The sequence below is a fragment of the Colobus angolensis genome, unplaced genomic scaffold (genome assembly GCF_000951035.1).
Source record: "Colobus angolensis palliatus isolate OR3802 unplaced genomic scaffold, Cang.pa_1.0 Scaffold136, whole genome shotgun sequence".
In the NCBI taxonomy this organism is placed as follows: Eukaryota; Metazoa; Chordata; class Mammalia; order Primates; family Cercopithecidae; genus Colobus; species Colobus angolensis.
The window spans coordinates 1,120,272-1,136,117 of record NW_012114444.1 but is presented as its reverse complement, the minus strand read 5'-3'; the positions used below and the strand labels follow the sequence as shown (position 1 = coordinate 1,136,117).

At 61.8% G+C, this 15,846-nt stretch overlaps 2 protein-coding genes across 2 annotated transcripts in view; one reads left to right on the top strand and one right to left on the bottom strand.

The window, feature by feature from the left end:
- The window catches only part of DNAJC5 (DnaJ (Hsp40) homolog, subfamily C, member 5), a 1,035,873-nt gene that overhangs the window by 439,329 nt on the left and 580,698 nt on the right, over positions 1-15,846 (top strand). The gene's annotated exons all lie outside the window — the stretch shown is intronic.
- KCNQ2 (potassium channel, voltage gated KQT-like subfamily Q, member 2) overlaps positions 1-15,846 on the bottom strand; it is a 60,713-nt gene that overhangs the window by 9,902 nt on the left and 34,965 nt on the right. Inside the window, exons 11-14 of the mRNA XM_011934541.1 lie at positions 14,671-14,700; positions 12,193-12,261; positions 7,767-7,796; positions 2,986-3,039 (exon numbers count right to left, since the gene is read on the bottom strand). Coding sequence (XP_011789931.1) covers positions 2,986-3,039; positions 7,767-7,796; positions 12,193-12,261; positions 14,671-14,700 — 183 coding nt within the window. The remainder of the gene's footprint in view (positions 1-2,985; positions 3,040-7,766; positions 7,797-12,192; positions 12,262-14,670; positions 14,701-15,846) is intronic.

Sequence of the window (15,846 nt, the reverse complement as noted above, 5' to 3'; positions counted from 1 at the left end):
AGAGGAAGCCCAGTGCCTCACGGGCTCACTGATCCCACGGCAGCTCCACAGCCAACAGCGAGGGACTGAGGTCCCGGTCAGCAGCCACCATCAGCCCCAACCCCGGACCCACAGCCAGAACGACACGCCCACCAGACGGCACAGAGATAACCAGCCACAGACACGAGAGCCCCCCGCGCCCATCTGCCCGGCCTGGACACGCGGATGGCGTGGCTGCTCCTCCCCACCCCATCCCCCAGGCAGCAGGTCAGCAGGTGACCGCCCAGACCATCTGTGCCCACTCGGGTCTCTGAGAGAAAGAAAGAAGCCCCCGGGTGTGGTGCCCGCTCGGGGAAGCAGAGACGGAGTGGCTGAGATCCCCCGAGGTGTCACATGCTTGGGGGCATCAGGAGCCGATGGTACAGGCTGGCTCAGGACCCCAGCCCTGAGTCCACAGCCCTGCACTGCCTGAGGCCCACACGCTGTGCCCGTAGGGACCAGGGGTGCTCAGAGTCCTGGTGCCATGGGGCCTCTGTCCCAACGGCCTCTGGTCCCTGTGCCAACAACAAAAGCACAGGTGGCCGGGGAGAACCGGACCGGGGCTGGGGGAGCACCTGGGCACGGGCTCCGTGGGACTCTGGCTTCTAGAATGTTTTCTCTTCCTCCACTGCACGAGCCATTTCAGAGGTAGGAACAGGCCCTCCTGGCCCCGCTCAGGCAGGCCTTAGGGCAAGTGGGAGTCACCGGAAGACTCAATTCCTCTCTCCACCTCTCCACCCCAGGCAGGTCCAGTCACCAAAGAGAGAGAGAAGCAGCCACCTCCTTTCTCATGGCAGCTGGCAAAGCACCGGGTGGAGGACAGAGCCGGTCGGCCCAACTGCAGCTTCGGGGCTGCCCCTGGCTGGTCTCTGGGCAGAGCCCAGTGCTGAGGGCTTGCAGTGGGAAAGGCACAGCTTGAGGAACTGGCATCAGATTCCTTCCTGTGGCTTCGGGGATGAACGGGTCAAACACCCAGGTCACCACACAGAGGTGCCGGCCAGGAAGGGTCGGGCCCTATAGTCCGCAGGGAGTTGCAGGAAGGGAGTGGCGTGGATTCCACAGGCCCCAGGAGAGAAGACCTGGCCCCAACGACGTCTGCTTCCCATTTTCCAGTGGGGAACTCCCCCTCCCCCGCCACCACGAGGAGCCGTAGTCCCACCAAGCAGCAGGCATGCCCTGCTGGACCCGATGCCAGCACAGCCCCAAGGGCCGCCGGGACGCAGCCCACGTGCACTACCCCAAGACGGAGCCGGCGGGAAGGAGCCTGCCCTGGCCTCAGCATGGCCCTGCTGTCCCGGGTCTCGGGCTCCACTCCCACCTCAGATCTGTGAGGGAGGCTCTGCCAGGGAGAGGAGGGTGGTGGGGCCTGGCCATGTCTTTCCCTCCCCTGGACCTCCACCATGACCCAAACTCTGCACCCTCCAAGCACAGCCGGCGAGGCTCCATGCTGCAGACACCAGACCCCGCGAGCCTGCTCAGCTGCCAGGAGCACACATGGTCTCACAGGAACCTCCCTCGGCGCACAAGCCAAGAACAAGCACACGCGAAAAGCTGCCGACACCCGCCTGGGAGGAGCCCTCGGCCAGAGCTGCCCTCTGTGTGCAAGGGGTGTCTGTGGCACCTACGCTTGGCGCTTACGGGGCTGGGGCAGGCTCAAGAAGCACCTGGGAGAGAGTGCCACCCCCACCCTGCCTGCCACCCTCCCTCCCTGTGCGGAAATTCAGATGTGCGGTGCCTGCAGGAAACAGGAGGCTGAGGAGCATCCAGAGCCCTGCCCAGCTGGTGTCTGGACCAATGATGCCCAGGGTGTGTGAGGATGAAGGGGCTTCCGGTGGGGGCTGCTTGCAGCAGGACAGGGCCTGCCATGGGTTGTTCTCTGGCCTGGGCTCCCACCCCCACTTCCAAACCCTTTGGTCCCCAAGCAGCCTGACCTCAGCCCCTGCCCTGAGAGACCAGCATGCAGCCAGAAGCACCCTGAACAGATGCTCTGGACAGGCAGGACATCCTGCTAGAACCCCAGCAGGCCGTGCCCCGGGCAGCCCACATGCCTGTCTCCCTCTCTGGGGCTGCCAACAGTCTGCCCGCAAGCACCGACTCCAAAGCACACAAGCAGCAGAGCAAAGTCGCAGGGAGAGGGTAGCCGGGGGAGGTGGGGGCTGCGGGTCCCCCCTGGAGCAGGGTCTGGAGCATGCACGGATGCAGGTAGGCGGCATGCGGCCCCACCAACCCTCCGAGGCCAGCACCACGGGTGGCATGCACGCGCCAAGGAGAGCCCCCCGTGAGCACGACACAGCTGCCTCCACCTTGCCGGGCTGTGCTGGCCAGGAGGGAGGGGCCCCCAGTGCAGGCCTGTACACACCCCACAGCAGATAGGGGACGCGGGGACAGGGGAGGTGCGGGTCACAGTGCAGGCCAGGAGCCCATGGTACAAAGGGGGCGGCTCCTCCCCCGTCCTGTTTCCACCTGCCCTAAACCAGGCCTGTTGTTGGGAGAGGGAGCCACGGGCCTCTGGCTTTCTGGGGCTTCTGATGCATCAGGACCCTGAGGAGCCCGGCACACACAGATGGAGCTGCCTCCCGCGGGCGAGGCAGCCAGGAAGGCTCAGTCGTCCTCAGGTGTGCAGCAGAGGTGCTAGAGAGACAGCCCCAGGGGAATGCTCCCTGAAGAGCAGTCGGGGACCCCAGGAGGCGCGGACGCCTTGCTGGGTTCAGAGCCCCTGGCTGGCCCCTCCAGCTGTGTGCAGGACATCGCCTGGCGTGGGGAGCAAGAACCACCTTCGCCCAGCTCCGCCCTGCAGGCAGCTGTCGGCTGGAATAGAAGGAGCTGAGCCCGCACCGCGAGGGTGGTGGGTCAGAATTGGGGTTGGGGCGCCAGCCTCCCCCTGGCTCCTCCAGAACCTCTAGTAAGCAGGGAGGGGCAGAGGAGCCGTGCAGCAGCGGTCAGTCCGTGCGGCGCGTTCCGCGGTACCTAGAGCATCCGGGGCAGCATCCACACAGGGGCCCTCTGCACGGGCTGCCTTTACTGGAAATGAGGAGAGCACAGTTAGTCCTGGGCACCGGCAACAGCACACGGCCGGGAGCAGGGAAACTGAGGCACCGCAACCACCCAGGGTGTTGTGTGCAGTCCCCAGAGGCAGAGCTTGCGCCCAAGCAAGGTCAGCGAGGAAGGTGCACCATCGTCTCCACTGTCTGGAGAAGAAAACACTTCCCTATTTCTGAAGGAAAAAAAAATCCCTGGTTTTTTTGTTTTTTTTTTTTCCTCCAAAAATACCTTTTCCTTCCAAAGCCACAGTTTGGGTTCATGTCTTAAAAGATGTATTATTTTTTGCAGTATTCATGCCAACAAAACAATAATACATGTGGCCTCAGACGTTGCAGAAGCCCCGCTCGGGATGGACGTGATCCCAGGAAAGGGTGTGGGTGGGAAGCACATTTTAGGGAGGAAAACGTCCAGCCGTCCCACTCCGCAAACTGATCGGCGACGTCTGGCCACGCCAGCCAGGCCCCAGTTGGAGGCGGGTCTCGGGTTACCCGGGAGGCGTGGCTGCTGCTGCAGGCGTGGCTACCCGGGGGTTCAAGGGCTCCCCTGAGGATAGTCACGTCGGGGCTCGGTGGATCCTCTCAGTGCAAAGCCCTTCACCGGGGCAGCTCCCCGCTGGGCGTTCCTTAGAAAAGGCTCAGAAAACGTGGAACACTTTCCCAAGAACCTCCCGGAAAGCCCTGGCGATTTATCTCTGCACCACAATATGCAAATGATTAAGCAAAACATGAAAGCAAATCACCATGAACGACAAGAACCCTTCCTTTTCCCCACCCCAGCCACCCCCACCCGCTTTGCCGCTGCTTCCTGAGACAGCACTTCTCAAACTAGGCGCCCCAGGAACCCCAGCGTGACGACGGCCTTCCACTCAGAACGCACAGGCTCTAGGAAGAAAGGGCCTCCTGTCTTCTTGCACACACGTGTTTAGACACCAACGTCCCTGCACAAACCCGCTGGCAGCTCTCCACGCGGCGTCACAGACACGGCTAGCTCCAGTCATGGCAGCACTCGGCCACCCGGGTAGCTGAGGGCTCTGGACCCTTCCCCGAGCCCCACCGGCCTGCAAGACCCCGAGGACGGGTGGCCGGCTTCCACCCCAGCCCCCGTGCCGGTCCCGCTTTTTAGTACACAAGCAGCTTTGGGGTCCCCAGGCACTAAGGGATGTAGCACAAAGGCCAGACTGTTTGCTGGTTAACCACGAACGGCAGGGCGGGACGGGGCCCGAGGTTCTGGCTGCTCACAGAGTCTCTCCCGCTGTGGCCACCGCAGCCACGATGACACCCAAGCCTTCCTGGCAGGCAAAGACCTCAGACTCCCACCAGCACCACCAGGGTGCCCAGGCCCAAGCACAGAGCCCCTGCCTGGAGGCCCCCGGAGAGCTTCGCCACCCCGGGGAAGGAGCATGAAGGAGGCACAGTCTTGCTTCCCCAAACCTCCCAAGGTCTCCTGTTTTGACCCCATCACGATCGCCTTGACCAAGAGGCCCCTCCCGGGCCGGCCCTGCCGCCCAGTTCTGCAATGGAATGGTCCTGTCGCCACACTGAAGCTCTGGCTGTCGCCACCAGGCACCTGAGAGTGCCTGGTGAATCTCCAATCGTGCCCATTTGGTCCCTGTGTCCACACCATCCACCTGCCAAGACCAGCTGACACCAGCGGGGTCCTGCCATGTGGGGTGCGGGCTCCACCTCCAAAGGGCAGGCAGAGGCACGGGTCCCACCGGACTCACAGAGCCCAGGTCGGGCAGCAGAGGGCTCCAGGAGTGAATCTCTAATAGTGCCCATTTAAATGCACGTTATTTTAACAGCCATCCGTGGCTGGCAGCTCCTGTATGGGGCAACGTGGTCTGAGAGTCAGGGAGAGCTGGTGGGGAGGCGCTGCAGCCACAGCCCTCCAAGACCCCCAAAGTTTTGTGGGGGGCCCGTGCAGCTGCACCTCACCCTGGGGTCTGCAGCTGGCACTGGGCTTCCTTCCAGCCCCATCAGCCACAGGGAGCTCCACACTGCGTGAGAAGGCACCGTGACCCAAGGCCGGACAGGCAGGCAGGCCCACGGCGAGCCCGAGACCCACAGATGCTGACCAAGACCCGACAGGACAGACAGGCACCAAAAACACGCGGACACTTGTGTTTGAGAAGAGGAGAAGGAGCCCACAGGCACGAGGGGGCCCACACAGGCGCGAGGGGGCAGCCGCTGCTGGGGGATCCTCCAGGCACGGGGGCAGGAGGCAGTGAGATGCAGGATGGGACAAGACAGCACAAGTCAGAGATGCTGTGGCCACAGAAACCCCCCAGGACCCCCCTGGGGCAGCACAGCCCAAGCCCCCCCAGCCTGCCTGGCCCCCCACCTGGCCACAGAGACCCCCCCTGGGACCCCTGCCGCGGGTAGCCCAAGCCCCAGCCTGCCTGGCTCCCCACCCGACCCCAACGTAGATACCTCCTCTGACTCCAGCACAGCCCCAGTGGTCCCTACGGGAACCAAGCCCCCGCCAGCCGGGTCGCTTGCCACCACATGCCCGTGTTCCGAGCTAGGATGGGGTGAGGGTCTCAGCAGTGAGTGAGGGTCCCTGTGTCCACACCATCCACCTGCCAAGACCAGCTGACACCAGCGGGGTCCTGCCATGTGGGGTGCGGGCTCCACCTCCAAAGGGGAGGCAGAGGCACGGGTCCCACCGGACTCACAGAGCCCGGGTCGGGCAGCAGAGGGGCACCAGGAGCCGAGCACTCCCTCAGGCTTCACAGAGCAGGCCCCTCACCCAGCAGCCCAGGGACGTGGCAGGTAATGATTGCAGAACAACTTCCTAAGCACGGCCCTGCACTGGACAGGCTGCGGCTGCCCCAGGCCAGGGAACAGAGACGCCACCCCATTACCTGGCAGGTGAGCACCCCAAGACGGGCAGGTAGGGTCTTCAAGGGCAGAGACTGCTCCTCACTCCCACTGCACCCCAGGCACCTTCCGGAAGCCCCAGACCCGGCAGCCCCACGTCCCTCACCACAGGCGTCCCAGGAGGAGGGCCGGGGTGGGTGGGCGCTCGCCCATGGGGGAGGGCGTGGGAGGCACAGGCAGGCAAGGACCCCCAGACACATGGGGAAGAGACGGGGGAGGGGTGGGGAGCCACAGAGCTTACCGGAGAGCCCGGAGGCTCCCGCGTGTCCTCACCTGGAGTTCGCTTTCAGGGCCAGCACCTCATCCCCAAAGAGGGCAGACGAGAGAGGGGCCCAAGAAGGGCAGTAACAGGGATTAAAGCGCTTGGGGGCAGCGGGTATCCAGATGGGTGGGGTGGAGGGCGGGAGGGAGAGAGAGAAAGAGAGAGGCTGAGACGAGAACGTGGAGCGGGCCGGGCGGGGGCGTCGAGCACAAGGGCCCTGAGGCATGGGGCATTTCCAGCGTCGCTCTCAGCAAGGGCGTGGGGCCCCGCTGCGTGGAAGCCTCTCGTCCACCTGGGACAGCACCGAGGTTCCACCCAAATCACAGGCGAGGGTGCCCATTGTGGGGGGCACAGTGTCCATCCCCACAGCCACTCCCAGCCTCAGGGCCAACAGCAGGGGCGGGGGAGGCAGTGACAGGAGAATGACGCGGCCCTGGCAGTGGCAGCAGTGGGGGTGGCACCAGCAGAGGCCGTGCTGCCCATCCAACACTTTCTGGGCCCTCGTCCGTTTTCTTAGCCTCTGAGAGGATGAACAAGCCCCTAGTGGTTCTCTTGGTTGGTTTGGGCCAGAAGCCTTGCCCGTCTTTCCAGCTCAAGGCACTGACCATGACTCCCCTTCTGTGGGATGTGGGGTGGCTGGAAAAACGGAACTCAGCCCCACTCTATCTCCCCGCACCCAAGTCCCCCCGTGTCTCGCCAGCTGTCACCCCACCGTCCAGGAGGGCACGAGCGCAAAGCAGCCAGGCATCCATCTTGGACTCCAGGTCCAAGGGGCCAGATTTACTCTGCAACATGTGGATGGGGCCGAGAGAAGCCTGGGACCGCCTCAGGGTGATGCATGGGGGGCTGGGGCTCGACAGACATAGAATTAACTTGTGAAATGATCTTGATTTTCTGTCTCCATCCTTCACCCCTTACACGAGTCCTGTCTCCAATCTGCCTGACCCACAGAAACTCAGGGACCCGGGAGAGGGAACCAGGCTCAGCACCTGCACCCTTGGCCCACCTTGACCTTGGCAAACAGGGAGAGGAGGCTGGCCAGAATCTCCACCCAGGGGCGCGAGGCAGAGAGGATGTCCCACCCTCCCCGGAGGACAGGGGGGCCCTGGTCTGCGCCACGTGCTCCAGATACTCCCGACCCAGAACAGTGGGAAGGCCAGAGGCCCCCTCGGAGCTTTCACCCCGGCCGGCCCGACTCAGACCAGCTGTGAGCTCGGGCTGTGTGCCTGCAGCCGGAGGGAGTGCACTAACAGAAACCCCTACCTCCAAGAGCCCTGGGGCCAGACTTGTGGGTGGGGTGGGGGATCCCCCCGAGAAGCCACCCAGCTGCCCGGATCCACAGTGCTGCAAAGTAAAACCGAATCACTGGGGAGGGGTGAGCAGGAAAAGTGATTTAAGGGCCCACATCACCGCCAGGCAGGGGTCTGGACACACAGTCACACGGTCACACACGGAAGCACACACAAGGCCCTCATGTCTCCACAACAGGTTGTGCCCACGTGTGGGAGAGAGACCAGACGGTTGTGCACATGGCAGACACCAGGGAAGCGGCGAGGGGCACTGACCTTGGAGATGGCTCCGGCGGGGGGTCCTTCCTTCAAACAGAAGCAATAGTTAGTGGCCGCCCGCTCAGCACCCATGAGGGTCCCCTAACCAGCCCAGCACCCCCAGTCCCATGGGCCAGGGGCTGCAGGGGAGGAGGGTCTCAGAGAAGGCTGGGCAGGGGTGGAGCTGGCTTACCCACCCCAGAGAGCCCACAGCCCCAGAACGGGCACCCCAGGGCCCATGGAGGCAGCTCTGAGAGGGAAGAGGGACTCCACCGGGGGCTTCTGCTCTTCTGACCTGGGGGTCACTACCCCTCCACATTCACGGACACTCATTTTAACCAGAACCACACCAATATTAATAAAGTTCCAAAAAGGACACGTTTGCTGAAGAAAGCTCCACAAGGGAGTTTAGTTTACAATCAATTCTCGAGACAGACTGAGCTGCTCCGACTCTTTTCCACGCTTATCCCGATGGAATGATTCTCTTCCGCATGATTCTCCAGGGGTGGCTCCACTGCACCACAGTCAGTGAGCCCAGGGTTTGTGCTACCAACCAACTGTCCCGGCCTCGCCCTGCAGGCAAAGCTGTCTGGGCCTTCCGGCGTCTCACTTGGGGCTGTTTCTGCTGGTAAAGGCATTGTGGATTGAGTAGAGATCGGCGGATTGTGATTTGGCTCATCCGTGGGGAGGCCCCAGCGATCTCATCTGAACACCTGGGCTGGTGCCCCAGCTGGTACGCCGTGTTACAAGCAGGTTCTTTGGTGCACTTCCAAATACTTCACGTGGCAGGGACCGTGTTGCCATGCTCTCAGGGAGGGTCCCTCATCGCCTCCCGCAGCTCCCGGTGGCCCAGGTGTCCTTGGCTTGTGGCCGCACCACTCTGTCTCTGCCTCCATCTCTCCATGGCATTCTCCATGTCTCTGTGTCTTCTCCTCCTCTACCTCTGTAAGGACAGCTGTCACCAGGCTAGGGCCCATTAGGATGATCCAGGGTGACCTCATCTCAAGATCACAAACTCAGTTACAGCTGCAAGGACCCTCTTCCCAAATAAGATCACATTTGCACATTCTGGAACATTTTGGAGACCAGCATTCAACCCACTGCATTCCCCCAACCCCCCAAAATTCATGTCCGTCTTATGTCCAGAATACACTCACCCCTCCCAAGATCCCCCAAAGTCTCTACCCTCTGCAGCACGGACTCTGTGTCCAAAACCTCATCGAACTCCCATTTGTTGGCCAGGCGCGGTGGCTCACGCCTGCAATCCCAGCACTTTCGGAGGCCGAGACAGGCAGATCACCTGAGGTCAGGAGTTCAAGACCAGCCTGACCAATATGGTGAAACCCCGTCTCTCCTAAAAATACAAAAATTAGCTGGGTGTGGTGGCGGGCGCCTGTAATCCCAGGGACTCGGGAGGTTGAGGGAGGAGAATCACTTGAACCCAGGAGGCAGAAGTTGCAGTGAGCCGTGAGAGTGCCTGAGTGACACAGGGAGACTCTGTCTCGGAGAAAAAAAAAAAAATAGAAAAAAGAAATCCCATGCATTCAAAAAGTCCCAAATCCCATCATCTAAAGTCATGGCCATCACTTAAATCAGGCGTGTGTGAGACTGTGGGTATGCACCAGCCTGGGGCTAAAGTCCTCCGTGCACGCACCTGTGAATCTAGAAAACAAGTCATCTGCTTAAAACATCAACAGCCGGACCGCCCTTCCCACTCAGAAAGGGAGAAAGACAGAAGGGCCGCCAGCCACCACACCGGGCAAACTCCACGTGGCACAGCTCTGGGGACGCTCCTTGGGGGCTCTTGGCCCCACCGGCCTCTGCGGGAGCCTCGCGGTCGTTCTCCATTTCCTGAAGGGCAGCTTGTGTTCACAGCTGGGGAGCACCACCGGCCTGTTCCTGCCTGCAGACTCCCGGAAGTTCGATGCCTTCTTATCTTCGTCTGACGCTGTCTCTGCCAATCTAGTTTATGCTGGTATGAAACTCCCCAAAACCTCCAGGGCCTCCTGAATATGTCACAGGGCGCGATGCCGTTAGACAAGAGGCCCCTCTGCACATCCTTCCCAGATAGCTCCATCTTCAGGCCTCTGTGGAGACGGTGGAGGCTGCGGCCGCACACCTGGCACCTTCAGCACGAGGCTGTCTGGCCACACCTGTGGGCTTCTCTCCAAAGCAGGCTTTGCCAACAGTGAATCTCCTAATTTAAGACCCTTTGCAAGCTGGACAGGCTGAGCACCTCCCAAACCTTCAAGTTCTGGTTTCTTACAGCAGTTCTGCCCTGAATGCTTTCTTCTTCTTCTTCTTCTTCTTTTAATAGTCTTTTGGCAGATCGGCCAGGTGCTGTTCCAAATCTCCCTCTTTCCTCTCTCACTTTACTATGAGCAGCCGAAATAAATTAGGCTGCACCTTCCACACTTTGCTTGGAAATCTTCTTGGCTAAATATCCCAGTTCATCACTTAAAAATTCTGCCTCTGCCCGAGAGTAGTGCACAGCCTGGTGGATTCTCTGCCACCAACAACACAAGGACAGCCTTCCCTCCAGCTTCCAACAGCTGCATCCCCACTTCCTCCTGAGCCCCACCAGCTCTTCAGGACACCTCAGTTTCTTCCAGCCTGCACCTCAAAATATGTCCAAAATCTCATCCAAATCCCATCAGTTCAAAAAGTCCCAAATTTCATCATCTAAAGTCATCAGAGGCCGGGCACGGTGGCTCCCACCTTTAATCCCAGCACTTTGGGAGGCCGAGACAGGTAGAGCCCTTGAGGTCAGGAACTTGAGACCAGCCTGGCCAACCAACATGGTGAAATCCCATCTCTACCAAAAATGACAAAAATTAGCCGGGAGTGGTAGCAGGTATCTGTAATCCCAGCTACTCAGGAGGCTGAGGCAGGAGAATCGCTTGAACCCGGGAGGCAGAGGTTGCAGTGAGCCGTGATCACACCACCGCACTCCGGCCTGGGTGACAGAGTGAGACTCCATCTCAAACAAAAATAAATAAATAAAATAATAAGTCATCAGAATCATTTAAATCAGGTGTGTGTGATTCTGGGTGTGAAGCATCCTGGGGCTTCTGAAGTCCTCCACGCCAGGACCTGTGATTCTAGGAAACAAGCCCCCGCATCACCCAGTTCTGAAGTCACGCCCACACTTGCAGGTGTTTGGCACAGCAGCAGGCGACTCCCGGGATTAAAGTCTGGATTCACGTGCTACAGCTCCCGTAACCAAGTGCCGCTGGAGTGTACAACAACAGACTTTTGTTCTTTTTTTTTTTTTTTTTTTTTGAGGCGGAGTCTCACTCTGTCGCCGGGACTGGAGTGCAGTGGCCGGATCTCAGCTCACTGCAAGCTCCGCCTCCCGGGTTTACGCCATTCTCCTGCCTCAGCCTCCGGAGCAGCTGGGACTACAGGCGCCCGCCACCTCGCCCGGCTAGTTTTTGTATTTTTAGTAGAGACGGGGTTTCACCGTGTTAGCCAGGATGGTCTCGATCTCCTGACCTCGTGATCCGCCCGTCTCAGCCTCCCAAAGTGCTGGGATTACAGGCTTGAGCCACCGCGCCCGGCCCAGACTTTTGTTCTTTCACCGTCCCAGAGGCCAGAGTCCAAAACCAAGCAGCGGCGGGCGGGGTGGGCGGGGCCTGCTCCCTCCAGCAGCTCCAGGGAAGGCTCCTTTCTGCCTCTTCCAGCTTCTATGGCTCCAGGCAGCCCTTGGCTTGTGACCACATCGCTTCAGTCCCTCTCTTCATCCTAGTTGGCTGTCTCCTCTGTGTGTTTCCCAGTCTCCCTCTCCTTGTAAGAACACTTATCGTTGGACTTAGGGCCCGCCCGGAAAATCCAGGATGATCTGAGATCGTCCTGACAGGTTCCAGGGCAGAAACGTGTCTCCAGGAGGCAGAGACCAGCATCCAACCCTCTGGAAGCTCCAAGGCTTTCCGACGCGGAACTGCTTGGCCTGGCAGGTGAATGCGTGGTCCACGTCTCCCGCTCAGCAGGCCCTTCTACAACCTACCTCGGCGCCCGGCACTCTGACAGCCGTGGGCTTTGCGCCTGAAGGAGAGGCAGCAGGTGCCGCCGGTGCCTGAGTCACCACCAGGCACTCGGGGGGACACGGGGCCGGAGGTCCGCGGGGCCGGGGGGACGCGGGGCCAGGAGTCCGCGGGGCCGGGACACTTCGTGTCATACAACCCATGCACCTGGGTCCCATGTCAACCTTCGCCCCTCCCTCTCTGCCCGTCCCCCAGACCAGCTGCCCCTCTGGGGATGGCAGTCCAGACCAGGTCAGCAGACACGGAAAGAGAAAGCACCACCCTCAGCAAGTCCAGCGTCCCTGCACGTCCCAGCTCCCTGGAGTCCCTGGGGCACTGTCCGGGGCGAGTCTTCTGTGGGCAGCCAGGACCCCCAGAGGACTGAGACGCCCACCCGCCCCACCTGGAGCTCCCTGGCTGACCTGAAAGCAAGTCCAGATTTACTCTTGAGGTTCCTCAGCAGCTCCAGCTGGTTCAACGGGGGGATGAGTCTGGGGGAGAGGAGGAGAGGGGAGTGAGCGTCTCACCCGCCCGAGGCCTGGGACACGTCCCTCAGCTTGCACAGCTCCACCGGCAGACGCCTGCGGTGTCAGACACCCGGCAGTGTGTGATGTGGTCAGGCTTTCAGGCAGCTGCCCACTGGGCCCTGGGCTCAGGCCCACCTCTCCTGGGCAGTCCCAGGAGCCACCTTCGTTCTCTGGCTGTGCCTGGGGCCTTGTCAACCAGCAGGGACAGCAGAGAGGAGAGAGGAGGGAGGAGGGCACCTGGCCACCCATGCAGCCCCAACCCTGCAGCCTGGAGCAGGTGGAGGAGGGTGCGCAGGTCGGGGGAGGCCCTACTCCCTGCCTACCTTCTAATCCCTGAACATCCTAGAAGGACAGCACCCGAATATATTTAGGGCCCCGGCCTCTCTCTACACAGCCACTTTCTCTGCCAAAGCTGGAGGAGTTGGGAGGTGGGGATACAGAAAAGGATTTTGCTTGGCAAAGGGAAGCTCATTCTGGAGTCTATAGGATGAGCCCAGGCTCATCAGGCCCAGATGCCCAGCTCTGCTCCGAGCCCCCTTCCCAGTCCTTGTCATACCCACCCCCATCTTCCTGCCCTGCCGCCCACAGCCACCAGCAGCACCAGGTCCGGGTCCCCTGAAGCCCCCCAGGCGGGCGAGCAGGCGCCTCCCCACGTCTGGGTGGGACGTCCCCCTCTTCACCCCCCCACCACTCCCACCCACCTCACTCCGCCTGCTCCTCACCGCCCGTGCCCTCACAGTATTCCAGCTAGCTTCAGGAAGAGATGCCCTCCTCGGGAGCCTCTGCCCCACCCGGATCCCTGACCCACCTGTCCCCACCCCTCCGCCTCCTCAGCCTCTGCTCCCAGGCCCCGCCATCCCGTCCACGGCCTCTTTGTTCCCTCTGCAGCCCCAGAGGTGCCCCCCAAAATGCTGGCAGGAGTGGGGCTCCTGTGAGCCCCCTCCCTCCAGAGGGCAGTCCGCTGTCCAGGTCAGAGCAGGAACCCAGGCAGCTGGTGTTGTGGGCGCAGCAGAGCCCAGGCTGGCTGGAGTCTGTCTAGGGGCCACAGGTGGCTCCCCACCTCTCCTTGGCGGGACCCACACGCACACAGGCCCAGATAAGAGACACACACGTCAGCCCTCAGAGCCACACAGGAGGCCATGCCTCGAACACACAGAGCAGCAGCGCCAGGGCAGACAGGTGGGCAGCATGGCCAGGGCAGGATGGGGCTGTGGGACAAGGGTGCAACAAGGGGAGGGGGCAGCCCTGGGAGGGAGCAGAGGCTGGGGAGGGGGCAGCCGGCTTCAGCGCCAGCCACCTGGCCCCAGGGGCGGCAGGGTCTCTGCAGACATTGGAGATGTCTTATGGCTGAGCAAGTCGGGGGCAGAGGTGCCCGGGACCCACCACTGCCCAGCATTGCACCCACTTCCCTTCTGGGAATGGAGGATCACATTCTAACAGTTCCCAGGAAGGGTGGCCAGGTCTGTCCTCCAGGACGGGTGACTGGCCCCCGGAGGAGTCATCAGGGGTTTTTGTGCAGGAAGCCCTCCCGGTCTATGGGGGGAGCGGCTGGCCCCGGGCTCTGCAGGGCGGTGCCATCACAGAGCACAAGCCTGCCCGCCCGACAGGGAGAGGTCCTTCGTGCTGTATGGGGGTGAGGCTTCCCGTAGCGGCTCAGTGCCCTCCAGTCTGAACAAACAGCCCCGTTTCCCGCTCTCAGCAGTGGGGAACGCACAGGGGTGGGACGGCCCAGAGCCTTGGGGTTCCCCTGTGACGCCAGGGCAAGACTCAGGAGACACTTGAGTCCAGGGCAGAAGACCCTGAAGCAGACCCCTGAGGTGAGCTGCCTGCAGAGGTCACCCTCTGAGCCACGGTGGGACAAGGACCATGGCCGGCCTGGGGGTCCTGGCCTGGGAGCACCTTTGGCCCCAGATGGGTGCCCAGCGCCAGGGTGGGGGAAGCCCCCATCCACCATTCCTGCTCTGCTCACAGATGGGGCCCGTGGGGTGGGGATGGAGGCACGAGGGGAGCCAGGCCGGAAGCAGGACAGGACGAGACCACAGGGGACACAGGCGGGCCGGCAACAGGAAGCAGCGGCTGGGGGCGGGGACACGGTGAGAAGGGTGGATGGGCCCGGGGAGGGCAGGGTTGGCACATGGGCTCCAGGGAGGGCAGGGTTGGCATGTGGGCTCCAGGCAGGGGAGGGCCCAGGGTGATCGGGCCGCCCAGCATGGGGCCACACAGGGCAGGGGTGCAGGGATGCTCAGTGGGCGGGGGCAGTAGTCACTCTACAGACCGGGTGGGCCGTGGGGCTCCGGGGGCTTGCCTGGTCACAGTTCCAGACACAGAATGAGAACCACACACACACAGGGCTTCTGTCCATGCATTTCCTACCTGGAGGCCCCGTAGGTTTGAGTTTGCGAACTTTCAAGTGTTTCCACACACACAAAGGGAAAAGAACGGAAAATTTCAAAAAGAACGGGATAAGAAAAAGAAAATGAAACAAATAGTCGAGGAAAGTAGGGGAAACAATAGAACAAAGAAAATTAGCACAAGGGCTGGTTCTGTCCCCGCCCTGGGCTGAGAGAGGCCGCTTTGCAGAAACAGGGGCATGGCCAACATTCCCAGGAAAGACGGGCAGGGCCAGGCTCCTAAGGTCAGGCTTCCAGGAGGTGCAGGGGGGATGGTGCTGAGGGAGGGGTCGGGGCAGACCCCGGAGGACAACTGCAAACATCAAGGACCACCAAGGACTCTGGCACCCTCCTCCCAAGTGACACCCTGAAAAGGCAGGTAGCAGCTGAGGATGGCCGCGGGTCTGTCCACCCTTGCCAGCTCAGGATCATCAAGAAGAATCCTGGGCCCCACTCCAGCCTAGAAGTCCCATCCACGCTGTGCACCTGCCCCACCCTAAGGAAAGGCTCTGCTCTCAGGGAAGGCTCCACCCACAGGGAAGGCTCCACCCTCAGGGAAGGCTCCACCCACAGAGAAGGCTCCACCCTCAGGGAAGGAAGACCCCCACCCACAGGGAAGGCCCCACCCACAGGGAAGGCTCCAGGCTCAGGGAAGTCTCCACACACAGGGAGGGCTCCACCCTCAGGGAAGTCTCCACCCTCAGGGAAGGCTCCACCTTCAGGGAAGTCCCCACCCACAGGGAAGGCCCCACTCACAGGGATGACTCCACCCTCAGGGAAGGCTCCACCCACAGGGAAGGCTCCACACACAGGGAGGGCTCCACCCTCAGGGAAGGCTCCACCTTCAGGGAAGGCCCCACCCACAGGGAAGGCCCTACCCACAGGGATGACTCCACCCTCAGTGAAGGCTCCACCCACAGGGAAGGCTCCACCCTCAGGAAGGCCCCACCCTCAGGGAAGGAAGGCTCCACCCTCAGGGAAGGCCCCACCCTCATGAAGGCCCCACCCACAAGGATGACTCCACCCTCAGGGAAGGCTCCACCCACAGGGAAGGCTCCACCCTCAGGGAAGGCCCCACCCACAGGGAAGGCTCCACCCTCAGGGAAGGCTCCACCCACAGGGAGGGCTCCACCCTCAGGGAAGGCTCCACCCACAGGGA